General features: G+C 49.0%; 1 protein-coding gene across 9 annotated transcripts in view; it reads right to left on the reverse strand.

The window, feature by feature from the left end:
- TMEM273 (transmembrane protein 273) overlaps window positions 1-25094 on the reverse strand; it is a 33702-nt gene that overhangs the window by 5590 nt on the left and 3018 nt on the right. For 2 of the 9 annotated variants that reach the window (XM_003809033.5, XM_024927472.3), the window contains exons 2-5: window positions 7640-7693; window positions 6576-6716; window positions 5473-5503; window positions 1304-1327 (exon numbers count right to left, since the gene is read on the reverse strand). In XM_003809033.5, coding sequence (XP_003809081.2) covers window positions 1304-1327; window positions 5473-5503; window positions 6576-6716; window positions 7640-7693 — 250 coding nt within the window. Of the gene's footprint in view, window positions 1-1303; window positions 1328-4911; window positions 5069-5472; window positions 6717-7639; window positions 7694-25094 lie in introns of all 9 variants that reach the window. The other 7 variants (XR_008954520.1, XR_008954521.2, XM_057298887.1 and 4 more) reach the window with 4 other exon arrangements.

The raw sequence follows: 25094 nt of genomic DNA on the forward strand, positions 1-25094 counted from the left end.
CACCAACAGTGATGCAATACAACGAAAGATACACAACATCACCTCATGGTATTTCCAACCAAAAACTTCAATCTGAATCTACTCAGGAGAAAACAATCAGACAAATCCAGAAAATGGGACATTGTATAAGACAACGGGGCTTAGGGACTTCTCAATCAACAATGCCGTAAGGATAAAAAGCAGAGGGGCTGTTCAATACTGAAAGAGACTTAAAAAAAAGACAAAATAAATACAAATATTTTTTCTGGATTGGAAAATAGCACAATAAAAAATAGAGCAATAAAAGATACTTCTGAAATAACCAGAGAAATTTAAATATGGACTGTATAATAGATGATATTAAATTAGCATTAATTTTCTTAGGAGTGGTCACTGTATTGTGATTATACACAATAGGAAACACAATGGAGCTGTACTCAGGGGTGAAATATCATGATATCTACACTAATTTGCAAGTAGATCAGTCAAAAAAGGCTTATGTACACAGAGATGAAGCAAAGGGGGCACCGTGTCAGTGAGTGACCCTAGGTGAAGGGTGTATATATTTTGATTGTCCCGTTCTTTCAACTTTTCTTTGGATTTGAAAATTTTTCATAAAGCAGGAGAGTGAGGTCAAGAGATTGCCCCAGGCCTGTGTGACCATCCTGGGCTGGTCAGACAGGGAGCAAATTCTCAGTGGGTTTGGCACATGCAAGGGGCATGAGGTGAGGAAAAGCCAAGCTGGGGAATGTGGATTGTGAAATGATGATTCTCAAAACCCTGGTGAAGATGCCTTCATTCCTAGGAGTCTTCATCCATAGGCTCATTCAATCAGGGGTCCGAGATCCTGTCCCCTTCTGTAGACCGGCCCTCCACATACAGGCTTCGTCCTCTCCAAGACCCCAAAGAAGCACTGAGATACAAATACCCAGCCAAACTGATAGCATGATGACATGAAGAGATGTTTGGGAATTTTTTTCAACAAATGGACTAAATTGGCTAATTATTAGATTGGACACTATCGTAGGATAGGTCTTGGAGAATGAAAACAAGTTTACCTATCCTGTTAAAACCATTTTCTCAGCTCTAACTGGGCAAATGCCCCACAGCTTCATGTTAAATCTTGCCAAGTACCATCACGTCCCAAGGTGATGCTGATTCCTGGTCTCACAGCTGTCCTGGCATGAGGGCTCCTGGCCATGGCCATGGTTGCCCGTCCCGCGTGGCCAGGGGAGGGAGAGGTCATGCCGAAAACCCATGCAGCCCCATGGGGCAGAGACTGCCTGTCCTCCTTTTAAGACAAGTGATCACTCTTACAACTCACCTTTTGGAGAAATTGTGGTTTCGCCTGCAAAACAAGATAAAAGGGTGTTCGTTGCCTAAGTCTTAGAAGCCAGAAAGACAATGCAAAACTTGCTGCAAGAGAGTGGCTTGCTTGTCATTAGCTTGCTCTTTTGGGTCTGACTTCCTCATGACTCAGCCTGACTCCATCTAGTGTTAGTTTTGGAAACTCGAATCCTGCTTCTCCTCTCTGAAAGTCCCTCTATTTGCAGAGGAGCTCTGTTACGCTACCTGCCAAGAACAGCTCCCTGCACGTGGTGAGGGTGAGGTATTAATTATCAGGGGTATAAACTCCCATCCAGCCATTGCCTCCCAGCCTCCCTCTCTCCTGGCCTTTATTTCTTGCCTCCCTCACCCACCTGCTACCTCTAGCATCCCTTCATGTTTTCTCACGAACTTTGCTTTCAGAAAGTTCATTGTTGAATAACTATTGGAGCCATCTTTCCTGGATTATGGAAAATGCCTTCTATAGCCCTGATAGCTCAAAATAACCCAGAACTTCCAAAAAACACATATAACAGAGACGCTCCTCTTAGATGATCATGCATAAGAACATAAAAAGCACAGTGACTGCTCATTCAGCAGTGTTTTCAAATGGGTCTGTGTTGTATTGCTCACAGCAGCATCTTCCCACACAGATGTATGTGTGTCAGAGTCCATCATGAATGGCCACATGCACATACACACACATATACACAGGCAATAAATGCACACACACACACATATACACAGGCAATACATGCACACACACACATATGCGTGCGCACACACACAACAGGATTAAGGATGAAGCTTTGTGAAATTTCATTCTATGTGAAGTCCATGGCTAAGATGTCCCTGAAGCATGGTCTGCTTCAAGGTCTGGCGATTTGCAAAGCAAAGTGCCTTAACTCAAAGTCCCCCTCAATGTGTGCCAGGAATTCAGATGGTCAAGGTAGTGTCCCTGTGCTGGGTGGAGCTCCAGTACTTTAGAGCCTTCCCTGTGGTGAGAAGGTCACTGTGCTAGAATCTCCACATATTTCAATATTCCTGAACACAGGGGCTGAGCTGGCCACAGCAGTCTGTGTCCTCTGCCTGGGTACCTAAGCACCCAGCAGAGGGCCCCTGAGGCCACATGGTGCCAGGGTCTTCACCATGGCCAACACAGCCCATCCATTCAAAACAGACTCCTCCTGCACTCCTCACCACAGATGCTACCTAGACCCACAAAGGCAACAAAGGTTCTAGGAAGTCAATCCTTCTCACCCTTCCAGACTCAATCCATGGCCTCCTCATGTCCTCCAAGAGCCCTGTGTGAAAACTCTTATAATGGCCAGTCCACCCTGATTCCATGGTGGGAGATGCTGACTCAGCGCCCAACCCACAGCCATCTGAGTGCTGCCCTTGGGTCAGCGGGGACTGGGTCACCCTCCTGGCCAGGTGCCCCAGCTGCACACTTAGGAGAACCTGTGATTGTGCCAACCCCCCTAGGTCTAGAAGAACACAGAGCTGCCCAGGGCAAAGGCCTCTTAGGGTGGGGGGAAGGGAGGGGTGTGAAGAGCTGGCCAGCATGGAACTCTACTCTCCCGCATCAGTGGATTTGGGGGCACTGGGAGCTGTTCGGCATGTTTCTTCTACAAAAAGGAATGTGACAACTTCAGCCAATGTGGGTCTGGGTGTGTGAATATGTGCATGTGTGTGTGTGTGTGTGTGTGTGAGAGAGAGAGAGAGAGAGAGATGGGACATATGGCATCTCTGGTCCCTCAACCTGAAGTATCCCCAATTCGACCACACATTTCCAAAACCCCCTGAAGCTGGTTACATGCCCTAGGTGCAGAGAACGTGACATGGCCAGCAAGAGGAGTGCTGTGTGGCCACCGGGGCCTGGACACTTCACAGGCCCACTCAATCTAAGTTGACCACACATCCCTATTTCCCTAGGACAGTCCAGGCTCACACCCATCATCCTGGTGCAACTTTTACAGAGCCTCTTCTCACTCTCACAAAGTGCTGTCTTGGATGATAAGTTATATATCCTGTCTTCTCCAGCCCAGGACCCAGTGGACTGACACAAACTTGGGGTAGGGGGATGACATGGGAGGGGACAGAGAGAAGGAGAGTGAAAGTCAGAAACAGAAGGAGAGATGGGGTGCTGGGAGACAGAGTTGATGAAATGTGCTTTAATGCTTCACAATCAGAAACCACTGCTGAAAACTAGAATATCTGTAGGAGGAGAAATCCTCAAAAAAAAGTGAACTTCTCAAGAAAATCCATGTCCAGCTCATCCCAAGCGCATGATCCATGAGGGCTAATGAGTCATGACCCGCAGCCACAATGCACCATGCGTTCATCCCTCATGCAGCCATTAATCCATCCGCTCCTTCAATAGACACTACTTGGAAGTTACCCAGTCCCTGGTCCCATGGAAGAACCAGAGGGTGAGACTGGGCTCTGGGTACTTTCTAAAAGCCACTATCCCTGTGTCAACCCAGACCTCTGTCCTAAATGCCAGCCACTTACTAGACATCTCCTCTACATGGAAGTGTCCAGAAACTTTCGGCTCACCATGTTCAAAAAAATATCATCTCACCCAGCTCACTGCCCAAAGCTGCTCCCCCACCAACTTCCCAAAGGGCACCTGCTCAGAGAAAACTCTGAGCTGTTCTAGATTCTTTTCTCTCCTCCAGTGGCTGTCTCAGTCCCTCATCCCAGGTCCCTGGGCCAGCTCCTCCTTAACTTTGTTCCCATCTTTCATTTTTTCCATTGCCTCCACCTGGACTTACTCCAGCAGGGCTTTGCACCAGGCCTGAGTCTCTGTCCGGGCTTCCAGCACATCTTCCTGGCTGCAGCTGGGCCCTCCTCCATGCTACCATATAACAAAAAATATTCTATCTCTCCCCTGCTTAGAACCCATCTGTAGGTGACCAGAAGTTTCAGGACAGATTTCAGACTCCTTTGCTTAACACAAGCCCCTGTGACTGTACATGCATAGAAACTACCTATCTCTCCAGCGCTTCCTTCCACATCGTCATATGAAACACTTGCTTCTGCCACAGTGCATGTTTGTCAGCTGCAGGTTTTACCCATGATGCCTACATATACTAGGGTTCCCTCTGCATTCATGAGCTTCTCTTAGTCCTTCCGCACGTAGCCTGAGGCTCCCCTGCACCTCCTAGTGGCTATGCAGCCCTCTGCACCCCCAAGACACAAGGCAACACATGCTTAGCCTGCCATAGACCTCCCGGGACCCCCACCCCCACTGTGCAGCCACCACCTGGGACCTGCCTGTCTCCCCTGTAGACTGAGGGAGATTGTCCTACTTCTCTCTTCTTGACCCCCAGCACCTAGCCCATGGCCTCATGTTCAGTTATTTATTCATTCATTCAACACATATGCAAGTATCCACTTTGTCCCTGGCACTGTGCTAAGTGCTGTGCTACAGAAGTGAAAAGGAAGACCCTACCCGCCCGGAGCTTACATTTTAGAAAAAAACCCATGCAAAATAGACAAATCAATATATCGTATAGCATCAACCAGTGCAAAGAATTATAAAGAAAACTAAAGCCAAGCAAAAAGAAGAGAATGGTGGCTGGAGTCGAGAGGGGATTGTACCTTAAATAGGCCCTCTATGATGCAGTGGTGACACTGAAGCAGGGATTTGAAGGAAAAGAGGGTCGAGGCTTGCAGCTTTCTGGCAAAGAGTATTCCAATTACAGAAAACAGCAAGTGCAAAGGTCCCAAGGCAGGACCGTCCCTGAGGACGTGGGCTCTGTGCAGAAGAGCAGGGTACCTTAATGCCAGCAGGGAAGCCCAGAAACCTGGGACAAACCACATGTGACCTCCCAAGTGACAGGGGCTGGAGGCCTCATTCTGAAAGTCAGGGGTATGCACTGAAGGGGTCTGAGTGGGGGTGGAACAGGATCTAATCCAGGTTGTGCAGAGGCGAGCCCTACTCCCTTTGACGGCTGTAGCCTGTGGCCCTCACTCTTGTGACACCTGCCCACTGGTCCAGAGGAGGAGAGAGTGTAAGGAGGGGACCACGAGGTGCATTCTAGTCACCTAGAAAGCATGCCAGAGTGCAGAGAAGGCTGGGGATGACAGGCAAGGGAGTGGCACGGTCAAGACAGGAGAGAACACGATACCCCTCCCTGACTGTGTGGGCAGTGACCTTACCTTGGGGCTCTCTTCTTTAGCGGGATGGTGTCTAAACAGAGAAAGCCGGGCATTAGGAAGGGGGTCGTGTGACAAGAGGTGCAGAGCATTCCCTAGAGCTTTCACCTCCCTCTCCTGGGTCCTCTCACTCACGGTTGCCCTCGAGAGATCCGGGACCTGGCTGCTAAGTGATGAAGAGGCTGTTTCCTCCCCTTATTTGTGGGGATACACAAGGATAAGCAAACTCCAGGATAAGCAAACTCCCATGGCCTATTAAGCCCCTCGGGCAATGCACACGCCAGCATCTCGGAAGCCTCCTCATCTCCCGGCCCAGACCAGCCCCTTCTGCTTATCTTCACGGATCATAATCACATCTTCCAGAAAGGCAGTGAGGCTCTATTCTCCCCAGAAGCACCCCATGGAAAACTGCACCGTCATTGCAGTGAGCCATCTAATACAACAGAGGATGAGTCTGGGGATGATACCCTGAGAGAAGGGATGCAAATCAATACTGCACTTTGGGTGCCAAGGAGGCAGAGGGCTGTGCCATGGTGCATGTCAGCCAGCTCAGTTTCTATCTGAGGGCCTACTCAGTACTGCTTTGAGAAGGACTTTCCCAATTTATGAAAAAAAATTCATCTTGATCCACAAAGGCAGTGTCAACAGAACCTCCCACCATCCACCCACACTTAGGACCAACCTCTCTGCCTACTGGGACTGGGTTTATTTGATCTCATCATTTGAATGAGAGAACAGAAATTTCTGTGTGAAGCCAATTTTAGTTCCTCTCCCACCTTTCACCAGGAAATGTGATTCTCAGGACTGCCAAGAGCAACTGAAAGGAAAAGTACAGAGGGAAAGGGACGCAGAAAGACAGAGACATGGAAAGGGAGACAGAAAAAGGAACACAAATAGAGAGACAGAGAGAGATAGAGACAGAAGAAAGAGAAACAGAGGCAAAGGGTTAGTGAGAGAGACAGAAACACGCAGAGGTCACTGCCTTCCTTTACAGCCTGTTGGGCTCTGCGCTTGTGGGTTCATTCTTGCTGTAGCCAGCATCACGGGGTGGCCCTCGGTGCCTCGCTGTGTGGGGCAGAGCCAGGCCCGAGCACCACATCCCTCACCACTGAGGCCCCCAGGCGTGCTTTTCAGATCGGAAGAGTCGTCGTCAAATAAGTGCCTCCTGATCATGCAGATCTTCAGGGCCAGGAAGCCAGCAGATATGGCGACACCCACAGCAGTCCCGATGAGGGCGTACTTGAAATCTGAAACGCAGGGAGGAATTGAACACCGGGTTTCAGTCACCTGCAGCTCCCTCTGCATTCCAGATGAGGGCCAAAGCATGCATGTGGCCCTTAACACACCACCTCCCACTGGCTGAAGCCAGCCTCACCTTCTACTCTCCCATGAGTCCCTTTGCTCCTAGCCTCTGTCTGCACCCCATCCCCTCCTTCAGAAGCACCATCCCTGGTTCCTTCAGCCGTAGAAACTGTTGCCACCTTTCAAGGCTCCCTGAAGTTCACCTGGCTACCCCTGCCCAAAAGGTGAGTGGCTCATTTCTCTGGCCACCTGAGCCTCCTAGCCCTTCCTCACTGATCCCTTCGTTAATTCATCCACTCATCCATTGGGTGTGTGTTAATTGCCTGCTCTGTGGTGAACACTACAGGAGAATGGACAAGGCCTGTCTGGACTTTGAGGAGCCTGCAGTCAGCTGGGGAGGACAGGGAAGGAGCTCATGACGGGAGAGGCTGGGTTGGCCTAGAGTCATGGGCGTCCAGAGCCTTCTCAGAGGGTGAGGCATGCAGACTGAGCCTGGCCAGCAGATGAGGCCCTTAAGGGGCAGACAGGCTGGAAGCTCGCAGGTGGAGGGAGGCACCGATGAGGGCTGTGAGCCTGGCAGAGCATGCTGTCAGGGCCCATGGCTGTGGGACAGGGCTCAGTGGGTGCTGGAGCCACGCATCTGTGGCCCTGAGGTATCATGTCCCCTGTGTGGATGAGCTTCAATGCAAGGCCTTTCCCCCGAAATAAAGCTGTCAGCTGCTCTGGGGGACCTGGAGGTTAGGGTGCCCCTTTTCCTATGCTGACAGCAGGGAACCAATTCCAGCACTGCGGCCCTCTGCTTGCTTGTCTTGGGAGCTTCCTTCCTGCCCCTGACCCTGTGCACAGAGTAACATGGGCAGCCACGTACCAATTTCAGCCCCAGGGGGCTTGCCTGTTGCCAGCACTTGAGCTCCTCCTACATCTGCAAAGAAAGAAACCCCAGAGCCTGGTTAGAACAGAGCTGGCTGTGGTCCCAGCTACCCAGTCTCAGAGGCCTGGGAAAGCCTACCCCATGTACCCCCCAGGAGCACAGAGGTGGGCTCCCAATTGCCATGGAGTGTCTTGGAGCCTTGCTGAGACATCAGAGCTTCCCTCAAAACTCAGACCAGGAACGCGTCTCCACCCAATGCAGTTCAGTCAGCCATTCAGCACAGTTTCCAAGACCTGAACTCTGACCCAAGCCTGCTCCACAGGCTCCCCTGTGGCTCCCAAGGCCCTCCTTAATTCAGCATGGCTTTGGTGCTTCTAGTTCCCCACACAGCCAGGGCATCTCCTGCCCTGCCTCGGGGCCACACCCTCTGCCTGACCCCATCTTCTTCCCTTCCTCCTTTACCTGGTCTTGGCTCCATGCCACTTCCTCCCTGACTCCCCAGACCTGGGTGAGCTGATCCCGGTGTGCTCCGTAGCCGTGGTGCTTGCCGGCCATAACTGACCATGTCAATAGGTAACAACATTTACATAGCACTAGTTTGCTCCAGGCTCCATCCTAAAAGCTTCTCACATATTAACACATCAATACGTCTTCTGGCTGGTCTCGCTCTGGGCTGCATGGTATAGTGTCCAGCATTTGATGCAGTGCTTGGCCCACAGGAGGCATTAATAGACATTGGTGAATGGAAGGAAGGAAGGAAGGAAGGAAGGAAGGAAGGAAGGAAGGAAGGAAGGAAGGAAGGAAGGAAGGAAGGGAGGGAGGGAAGGAAGGAAAGAAAGAAGGAAAGAGAGCATGCTGTAAGGGTCCCTCACTCTTCTAGCCAGGCCTTGAAACCTTAAGACAGGAGATACTGCTCACAAACAGCGCCCTAAAATAGTGATCCAGAGGTGAGGTCCTTGGAGAGAAATGTGCACATTTATTGGCCACTTACTCTGAGACGGACATTGGGTGCAGTGCTGGCATTAATATATGTAATACTCACAGCAATAACTCTGTGAGATAAGTACTGTTATTATTGCCATTCGCAAAATGAGGAATGGGAGGCATTGTGGTCTTGCTAATTTGCCCAAGAGCCAAGATAAGTGGGAAGTGGCAGGTTTGCACTGAGAGTCCAAGAAGGCCTACAGACGTGAATGTGAATCCAGTGAACTAACAGATACAACACCACCAAAACCATCAAGCCCTAGGGCTGCATGGACTTGGGCTGGGGATGGGCAAATGGTGAGATCCAAGTCTGAGTCTCACGTTCAAACTTCCAGGCAAAGGCAGGAGAGTGTGCTACCACTCCTGTTTCTCACAAAGGGAAGCAAGTGACTTCACTGGGAAAGACCAGATGGTATGATGAAGGAAGCATCATAGCAAAGACATCCTCCACCCAACCCTGTCTGCTGACCACACTCAGTGATGCCCAGAGTGGCGTGGTAGGTTGGAGCTCTGCAGGGGACAGCTTTGCTCTGTGTGTGTTTGGTGGAGAGAGGAATTGTCCTGCTAGAGTTCAGAATTTTTTCCGGCAGTCTAATTTTTTAGACTGGTAAAGATTCCCCAAGCTTTTTCTGAAGCAAAAGTTCTCAGCTTTGTTCTAATCACAGATATTTTTGAAAATTCAATGACTTATCTTCTCTCTTTCCCACAGATCACAAGCCCCATGTGAGCACATTTGCTCACACACACAGACACCACCACACACAATATGACTCTGATTTTGTCTGTTCTCTGAAGCCCCAATCAGCTTCATTCCATTGTCTTATTGTTTTTTTTAAATCAATCCTGCTGCTCCAGCTAGGTTGAACATCGTTCCGGACATGGGGCAAAGGCTTATATTCAATGGAAGGCTGTGGGTGGGAGCTCATTTCCAGACTGACGCTCCCAACTCAGAGCTGTGTGTGCTACGTCTTCACCCTTTCCTGGGATGGGACCCTTTGCTGACACCTCTGATCTCTCTCTGCCTTTACTGGGCAGAAGGCAGGAGGACAGGGGAGGGCAGGGCCTCAGTGGGTGGGGCCAGACCCCTGAGCCCCAGCCTCACCCCACGGCCTCCCCCTGCCACACTAGCATGTTTCTTGGTCCCCCCTCCCATCCTCCCTTGGTGGGCATTGCTCTCACCTGCAGTGTTGGCATGGAAACTTCATGCTAGCCTGAGATGAAATCCGAGCAGAGAGGAAGGAAGGACTCAGGTTAGAAAGGGTGAGAAAGACAGAGGTACACACAGAGACACTCAAGAGACACACTCAGGCTGTGCTTGAGTCACTCAGACCATCATTGAGAGGGAAGAGAAAGGAAGAGGAGAAAGCCCTAACATCAAAAGGCCCCAGCCCTGGCCTTGGTTTCTCCAACAGCATCAAGGTCTCCATTCTCGCCAGGCTGTCCTGCGTCCTTCCTCATTGACTTCACCCCCCCCAAATGTGTTGCCCTGAACCCTCAGCTCCTTCTGCCCCTCTCTGTGGCTGGGACCCCTGGCTGAGGTTCAGCTCACCCCCAAAAAGAGGCCAGTCCCTTAGGCACCATCCTCTATGTCCCATCCTGTGTCCCCTCCAAGCTGTGAGGCTTCCCCTAATCCCTGGCCCCAAAGAGGCTCTATTTTTGCGGTCTGACTTAGGGACTGAGTGAATTCCCACTGCCACCCCAACTCCACCACCACCTTGAGTCACTTGCAGGGAGACCAACGTGGGCAGATAACCCAGCTGTGCACTCAAACAGCCAAGGGCCCAGCCCTTCCTGCGAGCCAGCCCTACAGCCACGGCGGCAGCCTTTCCCCTCCTCAGGGAGGGAAATCCCTCCATGCAGCCCTCCTGTGCTTGGAGCTGTGACTCTACACACTCATGAGCCCTTGGGTGAGGGTCCATGCTCAGCACAGCAGCCTGGCCGGCCCCGCCCCTGCATCCTGCTAGGGTCATGAGCTGGGGAGGGCCCCCTGGGCCGTAGACCCCCTGCAAGCCTCCAGCACTGGCTGATGTCCCCTGGCTCTGTAAAGTAGCTGGAGGATGGCTGGCCCTAGCAGGCCTGCTAGGACATCACAGCCAGAGGTCTCTGGAGTGCCTCGGCTGCATTTAGATCTGTGGAAGACCCCAGGAGGAAGCCCACGAGGACCAGCAGGAGCTGCACTGCATTTTCTCTGTGGGAATTCTCCGAGATCTCATGCAAGAAGGAGGAGGGAGCTTGGCACCCACAGGAGAGTCCTAGGGGACTGAGGTAAGGCTGTGTGAAGCAGGCACCCTTCTAACCTGTAGATTTGCTGAGGCCATAATAGGCACAGTTCTGGCCAAATCTGGCTTCACCCCATCTGACTGCTACCACCGACTGCATAAGTCTGGCTGACCGCCTCCCTTGAACTGTTCACACTGGGCAGGGTCAGAGAGCCAGAATACAGCCCTTGCTGCTGCCTAGAGCAGAGAGCAGAGGGCAGAGGGCTACCTCCAGAGGACTTGCTGAGATGCGGGGGCTTTCCACAGCCTCCACCTGTGTAGCTTCCATGTGTGGTCAGATCAGCCTCTGACCATAGGAGCTTTTCCTAATTTGCACAAGGGCACTCGATGGGCTCTAGATTCTAGAGTTTCTGCTTTCTCCCTGATGCCCCACTTGGACCTGGTACTCTGTGCCTCCCTGACAAAATAGTGGGCTCCAGCCCCCTCACAGCTGCCATTCCCACCTCAGGCCTGCAGCACACAGATTGCTCTGTAAGTGGCTCTCCCAACAGCAAGGAGCCCTCTGCAAGAGTGGATGTCCCTCTGTCTTATGGTCCCCCAGAAACATGGGAGGGCAGCCGCCCCAGCTCCTGGGGAAGAAGATGGCAGGGCTGCTCTACACAAGCTGAGATGAGTTATTTTGGAGAGAGCTGAAGGCACGGCCTAGCTTTGCCCCATCTCACTTGGAATCTGACCTGCTGAGAGCCCATCCCCGGCATCCAGGCCTCTCTGAGCTGTCCACCTGTTGGGTCCACCCTTGATGGGGGACTGGCACTCTTTGCCACCCTTATTTGGGCAGAATCAGGCTGTGGGATTCCCAGTTGTGGGCCAGTAGGCGTGCGTGCACTCAGATGTCGTTCTATAAGTATTTGAACTAAAAATAGGGAGAGGCTGCCCTAAGTGTTTGTCAATGATTCACGGCCATAGTCTTCTTGGGACTTAAATGTTTCAGAATGGCTCCTAACTTTAGAGCTCATGAATTCCAACATTCTCAGCTAGAGGAAGTGGCTTTGAATGTCTAGGACAGGCTTCCTTATTCTCCTAACAGGGCTCACACATGTAAATAAAGAGCCTATAGGGTGTTCCAGGGGGCCCCAGTGCCTAGGAGAAATCAAAGAGCAACCAGAGACCCAAGTCCCCCATGAAGGAGCTCACAGAGTGACCAGGGAGACAAGATTTACACTGAATAAAAGATCAGAGTGTCACAGGCAAAGCTCAGCGCCTTCCCCAAGCCTCAGTCTCACAAGCTGGAGGAAGTGGGAACAGGGTGCAGAGTGGACACTGGTGCATGGCCTGCCTTCCTCTCCTAACTAGCACCTCAGTTTTCCTCTGAGCAACAAGAGGCCCCACAGCCAGACTCCCAGCCAACCCTACTCACTGGGGAAAGGGTTTATTCCACCTTTGAGCCTCTCTGTGGGGATCTGAGACTTCACTATGACCTCATGATGGGTAGGAGGGAAGGATATTTGGAACTAGGAGATCTGAGTCCCCATTCTGCCACCCATTGCTCAGCCAGTGGCCTTGGACCAGACACAGCATGGCTCCCAGCTCAATGGCCTCATTGCACACAGAGCATGGCTGGGCAAGTTCCCAAATTGAGTGTGTGCATACAGTGAGGTGCAAGTGGCAACTGCCCTTCTACAAGCAAGCACACCACCACCTGAGATGGGCATCTGCCAATTTCTAGGGGTGATGGGCAAAGTGGGGAGCCAAGCACACCAGGAGGCATTCCACGTGACTCCCACAGGGCTGGCTCCTGGGGAATGTGTGAACCCTGCCTGACCAATTAGCACATTTATTCTTCCTGTCAACTGTGATTGGTCAACAGGTGGGGCAGAAGATCCAATTCAGACCAGTGACACCCAACTCAGAGCCTCAGGGGAAACTGAGAAGCAGGAATGTCTTCCAGAGCTGAGAGCTATGGGGCCAAGGGAGGCCTGCGTTTGCCCACTGCAGGGAGCCTGCAGACTGAAGTCCCTGCTGAAGAAGGTTGAGCCCAGACCAAGTCCTAAAGATGCTTTGAAGCTTCTGAATCCAGCTGTGCCCGAAGCACTTCTCCCTGGACTTTTGAGTCACCTCAGTAAGGAAATAGCTTCTTTTTCTTACTCTTATCTGAGCTCAGTAACTGTCATCTGCAACCAAAGGAGTCCTAATGACTTCGGTAGTGGGTCCTGAGAGGGCATCACTGGAGACTGGGAGATAGGAGCAGAGAAGGCTGGCTGTGAAGGAGGAGCTACACCACACAGCCCCACACAAGCTGGACTGGGACGTGCGAGCCATGCAACACACACGGCTCCTGGCCTCTGCACAGGCTGCTGCTCTCTTTGCCGCAATGCTTTTCCCTCATCCCTGTGGAAAGTGCTTATTTATCCTTCAAAGCCACTCCTCTGAAAGTCCCCCTTGCTCTCGTCAGTCCAGGATCACCCCTTCCATGTGTCACACCTCTCCCCCGCACTGTTGGCCCCAGTCTGCAGCTTGCTCTATGGCATGAAGGCCACAAACAACCCAGAGGAAGCTGTTTCTCCCAAGAGCGAGATGATGCATGAGAGCCCTTGGAAGCTGGACTCTTCTCCTGGGGGATGCCGAGAAAGGTGGATGGGAGAAGTCTGAACTGAGTGTTAAACCAGAAATGGCTTGAAGAGATAAGATCTAGTGTAAGTACTGAGTGGTACGGAGCTCAGGATCCAAGTACAGTTCAGCCACAGAGAGACAAGGGGGGGCGATAGCATTTCCCCTGTGGCTCTGAGACCATGTACACGGTAGTGGCTCCATCTTCCAGCCCACTGTGAGCCTTGGAGGCCCAGCTGGCACACACTTTTCTGAGCCAAGAGGCTCAGAAAAGAAATCAGATGTGTAGAGTCAAGGGAGACAGTCCAGCTATGCTTTACACAGCAGATTGATCCTGGGCTTCCCTTTTTTCATCTGAAAATGGGGATGCAGGATGCTGACATATAAAAGACTCACCAGAGACAACCCTGCCTTTCTGCCCATTTATCCTGTGCTACCCTGCAATGTTAGTGGACCCTGGGGTCAGAGTGAAACACAAGTTATACTTCTTAAATTTAGCTGGCTTGGGTGATATGGGTGCTGGCGGGCCCTGCCCCTGCCCCTGCCTCAGGGTTCACAAATGGGTCTGCTTCTCAGGCACTCCACGGGGCTGTTTGAAAGTGGAAATGAAGTGCACCTACCCCAAGTGCGATAGCACCTGTTCAGCCCTCTCTCTAGCAGAATGCAGGGGCATAGGTCATGGGCCTTGGCTACACAGTCCTCCTACTTCCAGCATCGCTCGGCTCTTGCTGGAGTCTAGACACTTCTAGACCATGACTTGCAGAAATCTCAGAGTCCCCACCTCAAACCCCGGAACCACCTGAGATTTCTCTTCCTCAATCACCCTCCAGTCTTATCAGAGCATGACTCTAAACAGGACGTCGGCCGACCCCTCCCATGCCTGCTTGTGGTCCTTGCTTTCTGTGCAAGGAACTAGGCTGGGGCAGAACCCAAACCTACCTGGCAAAGCTGTACAAAAGGAACACATGGGAAAAAGGTGTGCAAAGCAGTGGTAGGGGGTGGTGTGAGGGGGACTCTGGGAGCTTTTAGACAACTCCTTGATTTCCATGGACCGCCCCCCATCCACGGAAAGACAATATGCGTGGTGTCAGAGCAGACCACTTGCTTGGCAACTCCAGCTCAGGACCCCTGCGACCCTGACGCTAAGGCTTCTGGAAGACAGGCAGTGATTAAGGAATTCCACACACGGCGGTCCCTGCTAATGCGTGAAAGTACAGTGATTAGCCAGCCAGGTGGGCCAAGGCGGGCACCTAACCCAGCCTGGGAGTGTCACAGAAGCTCCCCTGGAGAGATCATTATTTAAATTAAAAACAAAAGGACCAGTTGGAGCTAATAAAGTCTCAGTGAGGTGGCAGCAGGGACTGGAATGGAATGTGCCCAGACAGGGAATGTGACCAGGCAGAGGACAAGGTACAAGCAAAAGCCAGGCGATTCAAGAAGGTACAGAGGGCTTGAGGGCTAAAGAAGGAAGCTGAGCAGGGTCAGAGCAGCTGGGGATACTGGCATAAGATGTGGCCGGCACTGTGGACAGATAAGGTTTTCAGAAAAGCAGAGGGGAGAGTCCTACGGCCACCCTGCTCCCAGAGGTGGGAGTGCTTGGCCACTCATATCTTGCCTGCTACAATGCCTCTGTGCCTTTTCTCCTCGCTGCACGCCACCCTGGGCAGGAACTAGAAGCAGGAGGCCACGGAGGGCCATGCAGAGGCCACCCCAGGCTGAGATGCACCAGGGAGCTTGCCTCTAGCTTCCAGAAATAGCATCATAATTAAGAGGGAAACAATAACGGCGGGTGACCAGGAGGTATCAAAACTGGTGCCCACTTTGTTTTTCTTGAGCACTCTTTGCTAATTAATTCTTAAAGATTCACACAGTGGGATTAAAACACTCAGCTCACAGAAGCCAAACTGATCAATACCTTTTCAGGCTAATGGAGGGGTGGAGGCGGAGAGCTGGCCTGGGCCTGAACCAGGGCTAGGAGCTCCTCCAAGGGGGCAGGGCCCCCCCCCCCCACCTGGTGTCCCAGGTCCATTCTGACCAGGGGTGGTGACACATGTGAGCACTGAGCCACACCTGGGAAGGGGCTGCTGAAGCCTTGAGGAAGACGGGGGTTCTGGAACAAGGAGGAGCCTGAGGCTGTCGTGATTGGGTGGACAGTGATATCCAGGGAGAGCCAGATCAGAGGCCCCACAGCCGGACACCCAGCCGACCCTACTCACTGGGGAAAGGACTTGTCCCACCTTTGAGCCTCTCTGTGGGGATCTGAAACCTCACCATGACTCCCATGGTGGGTGGGAGGGAAGGGTATTTGAAACCAAGAGATCTGAGTCCCCATTCTGCCACCCATTGCTCAGCCTGTGGCCTTGGACCAGACACAACATGGCTCCCAGCTCAGTGACCCCATTGCACACAGAGCATGGCTGGACAAGTCCCCGGAAAGAGTGTGTGCACAGAGTGAGGGGCAGGCAGCAGCTGCCCTTCCACAAGCAAACACGCCACCACCTGAGATGGGTGTTTGCCACTTTCCTAGGGGCCATGAGTGAAATAGGGAGCCAAGCACACCGGGAGGCACTCTGGGAAGGTGCTCAGGTCAGAAAAGAGGTGGCGCTCCCCAGCAAGGGCACAAGCCTCTGCTGTTTCGAGAAATGGCCAAACCAAGGCCTCCCATAGCCTGTACAATCCCAGTGAAGAGGGGCCTGGCCACTTGATGTTGGTGCTTCAGACCAGGACAGGCCTGTTTGCAGGAGCAACTCTCAGGGCATGCCTTGCAGAGAGAGCAGGGGCGGCTGGAAGCCGTGCAGAATAACTAATTAATGATGGTAAAGTATTGTGGAAGAGGAAAGCGTTGCATAACCGCTAAGTGGTGGGGTTATTATTATTCATGCAATATTCATACTGTGCTCTTCAGCCTCTGGAAGCATTGCTCTGGAGTCCTGAGGGACCTGACCGAGGGGAGTGCGCATCCAGGGAGCAGGGCTGTGGGATGACAGCTGTCCTGGACCATGGGAAAGGGGTCATGATGCTGCAGAGGAAACGGCAGCACACAGCCTGCACCAGAGCCCCTTAGTAAACCCATCAGCCTCCACTTACCAGGACAGATCATTTGTAAACCCTGCGAGGCACCAGCATCCGTGCTAGGCATCTCCACTCTAGTTAGCTTTTTAAGACAATTCCTGACATTTGCAGAGCCTACAGCATGCCACATGTCTAAATATTTAAGTTATAGATCAAGCCCCACGCATGGTCCAGCCGAAGTCCCCCTGACCCCATGGCCCTGCAGTCCACTCTTCAGGGGCCCCTTCCAGAGGGGGAGGTGCAGCCCTGCTGCCTGCCCCCAGGGGAGGCAGGGTCAGATGAGTAGAGCAGAAGGAAGCCAGGCCTGGCCTGGGCCACCTTGAACCACAGACCCTCCAGGACCAAGGATGGCGCCTGAGCCATCAGACTCACCAGCGAGTTCCCTTACCCAAGCCCTGGCTTTTCTCCTAGAGTTCTGGGCAATGCTCAGTCCCCAGAGGAAACCACCAGGTGGAGGGAGCAGGTGCAGTTATCTGGGAATCTGGTCTTTTGGAAATTGAAATAAAAGCATTTCCTCCCTCCCTCTCTAGTTCCCAGGGCAGCCACAGGCTGTGGTTTCCCCGATTCGGGTCCTCACTTTCAGCTGCACTAAGCCATTGCACACAAACCTCCCTCTCTGTTTGCCTGAGTGCTGACCCGGTTCCTGAACTTTCAAAACATTTCCTGACAAGATAAAAAAGAAGAAAAGTCTTTGCATTTGCATTTGTGTGTGTATGTGGGGTCCTAGAGCCAGTGTCAGGACAAGGGCCTCTCTTGGGGACAGTGGCCTCTTTTCATGGGAAAGCCCCAGGAAGTGACGTGACCTCTTCAGGCTCCATGCCTGAGCCTGAGTCACTGGCTCCGAGGAAGAGTCTCACAGCAGCATGGAGGGTGAACAGTCATTACAAACTGACCAAAGTATCTTAATGTGTCACATGTGACTCAACAATCAGGGCTCATCTGCGGTTTGGGAGGGTCTCTTTTCTTTAGGACTCTAGGGTTAGCTCAGGGAGCCCTGCCTGGGTCTGCTCAGCCCTCCTTGCCACACAGCCCTGGCCTTGCCTGTCCAACACTGTATGCCGGTGGGGCTAAGCATGGGCTGGCCAGGAGCTGGGATGGACACCAGTTTACTCAGCCACACACCTTGAGCTCAGGCCACACACTGCTTGCCTCAGGGAAGTAGCTGTGAGAGATGAGTGCCCTGGGGCCTCAGAAGCCAACATGACCCTGCTGGTGTTGCCTGGGACAAATCCAGCCAGCCTCCCCTCTCCTGGACTATCCATTTGCCTTCTCCTAGTAAGTCTCCCTGCCTCCAACCCATCTGGGGCACTGCAGCCAGGCACTCTTCCTGTAAGGCTGTTTAAAATCCTACAGAATAAGGCCCAATGTCCTCCCAGGGCTCATCAAGCCCTCCTCTTTTGCTGGCCCATGTCACCTCTCATTCTCCCCTCTTGCACAACCCCTTAGTCCATGCTGCCCTTGCCCGGGGCCTTAGCAGAGGCTGTCCTCTCTTCTTAGGATGCCACGCCACCTGTCCCATTCTTGCAGACTGGCTCCCGAGGCTGATGTTCCACTTCAGGTAATAATTGACTCAAACAAGTGCTAATTACTGAGCAGGTTCTAGAGCAATGGCCCAGCAAGACCAGATCTCTCCCCTGACGGTGGTGACAGTACAGAGGGGAGTGGGAGTATCTCTATGGCCCTGGAGGGGAACAGCATCATCCCATGCAAAACAGATGACATGTGAGGAGGCTGGACAGTAACCTGATGGATGTTCCCTGAGACCAGGGAGCAGGAATAACAGGGCATGGCTCGTGACAGGGCTAGGAGGCCAGTGACACAGTAAACACTTTAGTACTTGCTGGCAGCAATAGGAAGCTGCTGAAGGATTTCACCTAGGCAGAGATGTACGCAATTAGCATTCAATAAGACTCCTCCTCCAGGAAGCCTTCCTGGATACTCTAGTTTGGTTCAAGAGCTTCTCCTTTTTCTTCTGTGAGTCCTTCGTCTCAGTATTTAACACACTGCATTGCAATTGTCCCCTGTAGACTGTCAGCTCCTCAGGTTGGAGCCTGACTTACTTATTTTCATGTGCCAGTAGACCTTGGTGAAAATCGATATTTGCTTAATCAAAGAGAAAGCTCTGGGTGTCTGTGTGTCCCAGTCCTCTGAGACAGCCTGTGGGTCCAGCTCCAGGTCCTTCACCTCTTGCCCTGAAGAGTGACTTCTCGATAACATGGCCAAAGAGTTTGCAAAGGTGTGAACAGGGCTTGGCTGCAGCTGGGGTCCAGGCAGGAGTTCCCCAACTGACCATCTGCTTCACTCAGACAAGCAGGGGAGAGTGAGCCCAGTCCATCTCACTAAGAACCATTATCCAGTTATTTCATGGAATCAAATTTAATAAAGGGAGCAGTTCAAGCAATTGTGGTGGATAAATGAGGGTCTAGATGTGACAACAATGCTTATAGTGACTTTAAAGAGGAAGTGGAGATGGTTTAATTTGGGAGCTAGTGAAAAGGTCTGCTGAGTGTGTGTTGGTCGGTGGGGCTCGGCTTTATAGCCACCCAGCTGTGACCCTCATCAGGGATTGAGGATCAGAGACTCCCCAGCAGTCATTCTGCCTACATCCCCACTCCTTCTTTCACCCCATGGGGAAGACTCCCTTCAGGGGCTTCTAGAATCAGGACTGTGTGTCTGAGGGAGGTTTGCCAGCCCAGGGTCCCTCCCCAAAGAGCATTACTCTGAATCACCCATCCTCCAGAACTCTTTTCAAACTTACTTTTCTGGAAAGATGAAATAGGTTTACTTTTCCCTATTCCTCTCACTAAGCATAGCTAAAATCCCTAAATATTATATTAAAAAACAAATATAAAAAGACCCCCAAAAATGGAGAGAAGAAGGCAGACTGGCTAGGCACCTTCAGAACTCAGGAATAACAGGGCAGTGAATTTCTGGGTTTTCTTTTTGCCTCAGATGTCCCAGATGGGAACCGGAGAAGCTGGCAACCCTGTAATGCCAATGGGCACAGACACAGAAGCCCCAAGAAAAGCCAGCTCCCATAAGCCAAAGACTGGGAAAGGTTCAGCCTAAGAAGACAAGACTTTTAGGTGATAACCACTCCACAACGGTCAAACAGCACAGAAAAAACTGTGCCCTCACCCCAAGCCCCACCCTCATCAACAGAGGCCGAGTGGAGACCTGGGCTTCCACTCTCACTGCTCAGGTATAAGGAGCCCCCACTCCCCAATGAGGGTGGTGTCAGAGGGTCACATGGGGAAGAGAGGGCTTCATGCCCAATGAATAAAAAAGTCCCCGCCCCCAGGGGTGTCAGTGGAGACCCTGTGGGATCCTGCTCTTCCACCTGCTCCTGGCAGTGACAAGGTGCCTCTCACCCTTCCTGCTAGGAAAGAGTCAGGACGTCCTCCACTGCCCAGCCACCACGAGGCTACCCCCACCCCACAGTGTCAGCAAGGGACACATGAAGAGCAGTGATGAGCCTGGGTACTCCCAGCAGGGTGCTATCTGCAAGGGCTAAAGGGGAAGCCCACCCAAGCCCGAGGCTGACGTTCCACTTCTGGCAATAATTGACTCAAACAAGTGCTAATTACTGAGCAGGTTCTAGAGCTATGTCCTAGAACCTAGCCTGCACCCCACCCCACAGTAACACAGAGTCCTTCTCCCACCAGGTGTCAGTGGCGGCCAGAGAGGATGTCAAGCTCCACCCCCCTAGCAATTATGAGGAAATGCCCCTTTTCTCTCGACAGAATGGTATCTGAGGAGGCCTGTTAAAACTGAAGATGTCAATAAGATTCAGAGTTTCATAACATCAAATCCAAAATGTTCAGGTTTCAGTGGAAAATTATTTGTCATAGCAAGAACCAGGACAATCTCTATTTGAATGAAAAAAAAAATCAACAGATGCCATCACCTCGATGACACAGAGTTAGAGTCATCTGACAGAGGTGTCAAGGTAGCCATAAAACTGCTTCCATGAACAATTGTGAAAACTTCCTCAACTTCACAAAGAATATCTGCAAAAGCACCTACAGCTAAAACCAAACTTCATGGTGAGAAACAAAATACTTTTCTACTAAGATCAGGAACAAAGCAAGAATATCTGCCGTCACCACACCTGTTCAACCTAGTACTAACGTTCTTGTCAGCCTAGTAAGATGAGAGGAAATAAAGGCATACTATTCAGGAAGGAAAAAATAAGACTAACCCTATTTGCAGAGAACATGACAGTCAACGTAGAAAATCTCGAGAGATCTGAAAAATAACTCTCTTTAGAGTATGTGGTGGTGGAATACAATAAGATTAACATATGCAAATCAATGATGTCTCCATATGCTCACAATTATACACAGAAAGAAATACTTTAAATACAACACAACTTACGATCACTCATAAATTATGCAGGTGTAAGTCTAATAGCACAACCTTGAAGAAAAAAATCCAGAAGGATCTTAATAAATGGAGACACATACCAAGTTCATGGAAAAACACAACATGATAAAGATGTCAAATCGCCCCAGATTGATCTATAGGTTTAATGTAATTCCCATCAAAAGCCCAGCAAGACTGTTCTTGTAGATGTACAAAAGATTATTTTAAAATTTACATGGAAAGATAAAGGAAAGAGAAATGCGAAAAATCTTTTTTGAAAAGGAAGAATAAAGTAGAAGGAATCACTCTACTCCCTTGAGACTTAATATATTTACAGAAATCAAGACTGTATGGGATTGGCAGAAGGACAGACACATCAGTGGAAAAGAAAAGAGAACCCCAAATTAGCCCCACCCAAGTATGACCAACTGATTTTTGACAAAGGGGCAAAATATATTCAATAGAGGAAGGATCATTTTTTCAACCAACAGTGCTGGACCAATTAGATATCCAAGGTTAAAAAATTACCTTGATTAAATTCATACTTTATACAAAAAAGAGCTCAAAATTGATCATAGATTTCAATATAAAACATAAAACTATGTAAATTTTAGGGGGAAATCTTGAGATCTTAGAGTTTGGTGCAAACTTCTCAGACATGCTATCAAAAGCACAGTCCACGAAAAAAAAGATTAATAAGTTAGGCAATTAAAATTAAACATTTTTGTTCTGTAAAAGACCCTGTTAAGAGAATGAAAAGACAAACTATAGACTAAGAAAATATTTGCACTCCACATATTTGACAAAGGACTCATATCTAGAGTATATAAAGAACTCTTAAAATTCAACAGTAAAAGAAAAAAGCAAGCAATTCATTTAGAAAAATGGGCAGAAGTCATTAGGGGAACTCTTGCCCTATCAGGAAATATCTCTTGCCTACCTGAGGTTTCAGCCTCTTCCTTGACCTTCTGCTGACTTGCAAGAGACCCTGGTGTATTCGTTTTTTGTTACGTTTGTAGAGATTTGTTATGCAGCAAAATAAAACAAATGTACCAAGGATTCTTCCTTACTAACATTCACACACCACGTGATTCTGAACTATTGTCTTGGCAGGAACTTGGAACAGGGGAACAGCTGTCAGGAAAAATTTTTACAAAGATCTCAGGGACTCAGACCCAAGGAATAAAGTGATGACTTTGACTTGTAAGATAAAAACGAATTTAATTCTCTTTACCCAGGCCTCTGCCATCTTTTCATTATAAATTAAGGGAGAAAAAAAAAGACTCTGCTCTCTTCAATAACTCTGGCTCCTTCAGTGAAGAATGTTTTAGGCCCTGGAATGTAATTAAAGTGATATTGTATCTCTCTTATTATCATGATTATAATAATACATAGATTTCAGCAGATGCTTGCCAACAGAATTAAAACTGAGATAGATGGCTGACATTTTGGATGGAATTAGAGTCCACAGGAATATTTTATATGACAGCTTTTTTAAAAGGAAGATGCAGACCTCTAATAAAATGCCTAGAAATTTCACCAGATATTTTCAATAGCTAGTCTTAGATCAATATTTTAGCAAAATTTAAAAATACTGATTGGTTGATATTTAAGTAGAAATTTATTTAGAATTGTGACAACCATAATCCAAAACCTAGTTTTAAGGTTTTTTTTATCAGGATGGCAAAAATACATCAGCCTTCCTCAGGCATCCCGTGCTTCTAAGTGTAGACAGCTGAGAAGGACAGTGTTGGCCATGCAGTCTTCTGGAAGGGAATGGATATCCTGAATCAAATCACCAGGGGCTATCAGGCAAACCCCAAGATGAAGAATGTTCTGTGGGGAAAAAAGGTGGGGTTTGAAAGCTGTGCGCTTCAAAAATATCTTTATCGTGAAAGACAAACAAAGGCCCAGGGGCTGTACCAGATTAAGGAATGCTAATGTGACACAGTCGGTCACCCACCCCCATACCTGTCCTAGATTGGGTCCTGGCCTGGATGCAAAACCAAGGCTATAGAGGACTTTATTGGATCCTTTGAAAATATTAGAATATGATAAATAGATTATATAAAAGTATTTTGTCAACATTAAATTTCCTAAAGTTGATGATTGTACTGTGGTATATATATTCTTAAGAAATAAACACTGATGTATTTAAGGGTTAAAAGAAACCCCATGGTATACAAAATTTACCTCAATTGTTTCAGGAAACAAATTGTGTGTGTGTGTGTGTGTGTGTGTGTGTGTGTGTGTGTAGAGAGAGAGAAAGAGAAAGAGGCAATATATTATCAAGCAAATATGATAAATTATTTAAAATAGGCAGTCATATGAGTGTTCTTTGTACTATTTTTATTCTTATACTTTTCTTGAAAGTTTGAATTATTTTGAAATAAAAAAATTTTTTAAAAAGTTAAAAAGTCACTTCAGTTTTTTCAATGTCCTTTCTATTCCCGACTAAGAAGCAGTTTGTCATTAGAGCTAAAAATTCAGCTTTGGGGCATCAAAATGCCTCAGTTTGAATCCCAACTGGGCCACTCAGCTGCTACTTTAATCTCTCTGTGCCTCAGTTTCCTTGTCTGGAAAAATGGGCATGACTACAATAAAAGTATCTGCCTTGGGGCTGAGAAATGAACAGGGTCCACGTGGGAGTGCTGAGAGCAGCCCTGGCCCACGGTCGGCTCTCAGGAAGTGAAATTTTATCACACTTTCCAGGAAAGAGTGTTACATGTAAGAGGAAGTGAATTAAGGGCCAAAACGATTCTAGCAACAACAGTGACAAGCAGTAGATATTTCACCTGCAAGCTATCAAGATTAGTCAGCTATAGCAAATAAAACATTGTGGCATGATTCAAAGAGAGACAGATGCAAAAAGTGGCACAGAAGATGAAGCCCATTAATGGTTCAGACATATTAAATGGGTACAGAATAGACATAGAATATGTTTGCAATATAGAATCATTGCAAAGCAAAGAAAGGAAAGATCATTACACAGGTGATATTGCAACAACTGATGTCCCATACAGAAAACATTAAAATTAGATCCTTTCTTTAGGCCATAAATAAAAATAAATTCCAAATAAATTAAAGACCTAATCATAAAAAATGCAACCACTTTAAAGTAAAAATAACTTTTTAAAATGCTTCTTAACACAGAAAAACCAAGCACACAAAAAGGAAAAGACCAATAAATGTGATTACATCACACTGAAAGACTTCTCACAACAAAAGATGCCACAAAGATAAAAGATAAGCAACATACTGAGAGAAGATATTTGCAACACATGAAACATACAAATAATTAATATCCAGAATACTACATAAAAGACCAATAATCAAATACAACTTGGGAGAAAGGCATATAAAATCAGAAATCTACAGAAAAGGAGAATGGGCTGTCTGATAATGGAGAGAAAGTAGTTATTCTTAATAGTAATTAGGAAGACACAAACTAAAATAAAAACTTTGAGATAAAATGTTATACCTCTCTAATTGTCAAGAATTGAGAAGTTGGGCAGTATCAAGTATTACTGAGTATGTAAGGAACAGATATGGCCACAACCCCCTGGTGGAGAGCAATTTGGCAATATCCAACAAAAGGAGAATTGACACGACATTTCCCCTGCCAGGGGTGTCAGCTAGAAAAACAGCTGCAGGTGGGTTCCAGGAGGTGGGGTGAGAGGGCTCATCGAAGCATCAGCCATCAGGCTGCAAGTTAGAGACAACCTAAATTCTGACAGTATGGGAATGGATAAATAATCAGATAAATGGCAGTGTTTCTGCGGAAACTTGTAGAGTAGTTGGGATGAATGCATTTGACCCATATTATCAGAATGGGTAGATAATGCAACGTGTTCAGTATGCTATGGCGGATTCCTGCAGTTTTTAACAGCTGCAAAGTAACCCAGGAAGGAAGCACAGCCAACCCTGGGGTGCCTCTCCCTCTGGGGAGGGAGGAAAACAAGAGGAGGAAGAGAGCCAAACTCCACCTCTTATGTTCTGTTTCTCTGATGGATACATTGATTTAGCTACCTACCTTTAAATATATATCTAGAAAAAAATTTAACATTTGGTAATTCAGAGTGTTGGCTCCATAAATGTCTGTTCCGTTAATCTCAGTGTTTGAAAATATTTAAAGAATATTCAAATACTGTTTCTTTAAAAACTTTCTACCTACTCTGTGTGTGGGAAAGACTGGCCTGGCTTCT

This window comes from Pan paniscus, chromosome 8, assembly GCF_029289425.2.
Source record: "Pan paniscus chromosome 8, NHGRI_mPanPan1-v2.0_pri, whole genome shotgun sequence".
Taxonomy (NCBI): Eukaryota; Metazoa; Chordata; class Mammalia; order Primates; family Hominidae; genus Pan; species Pan paniscus.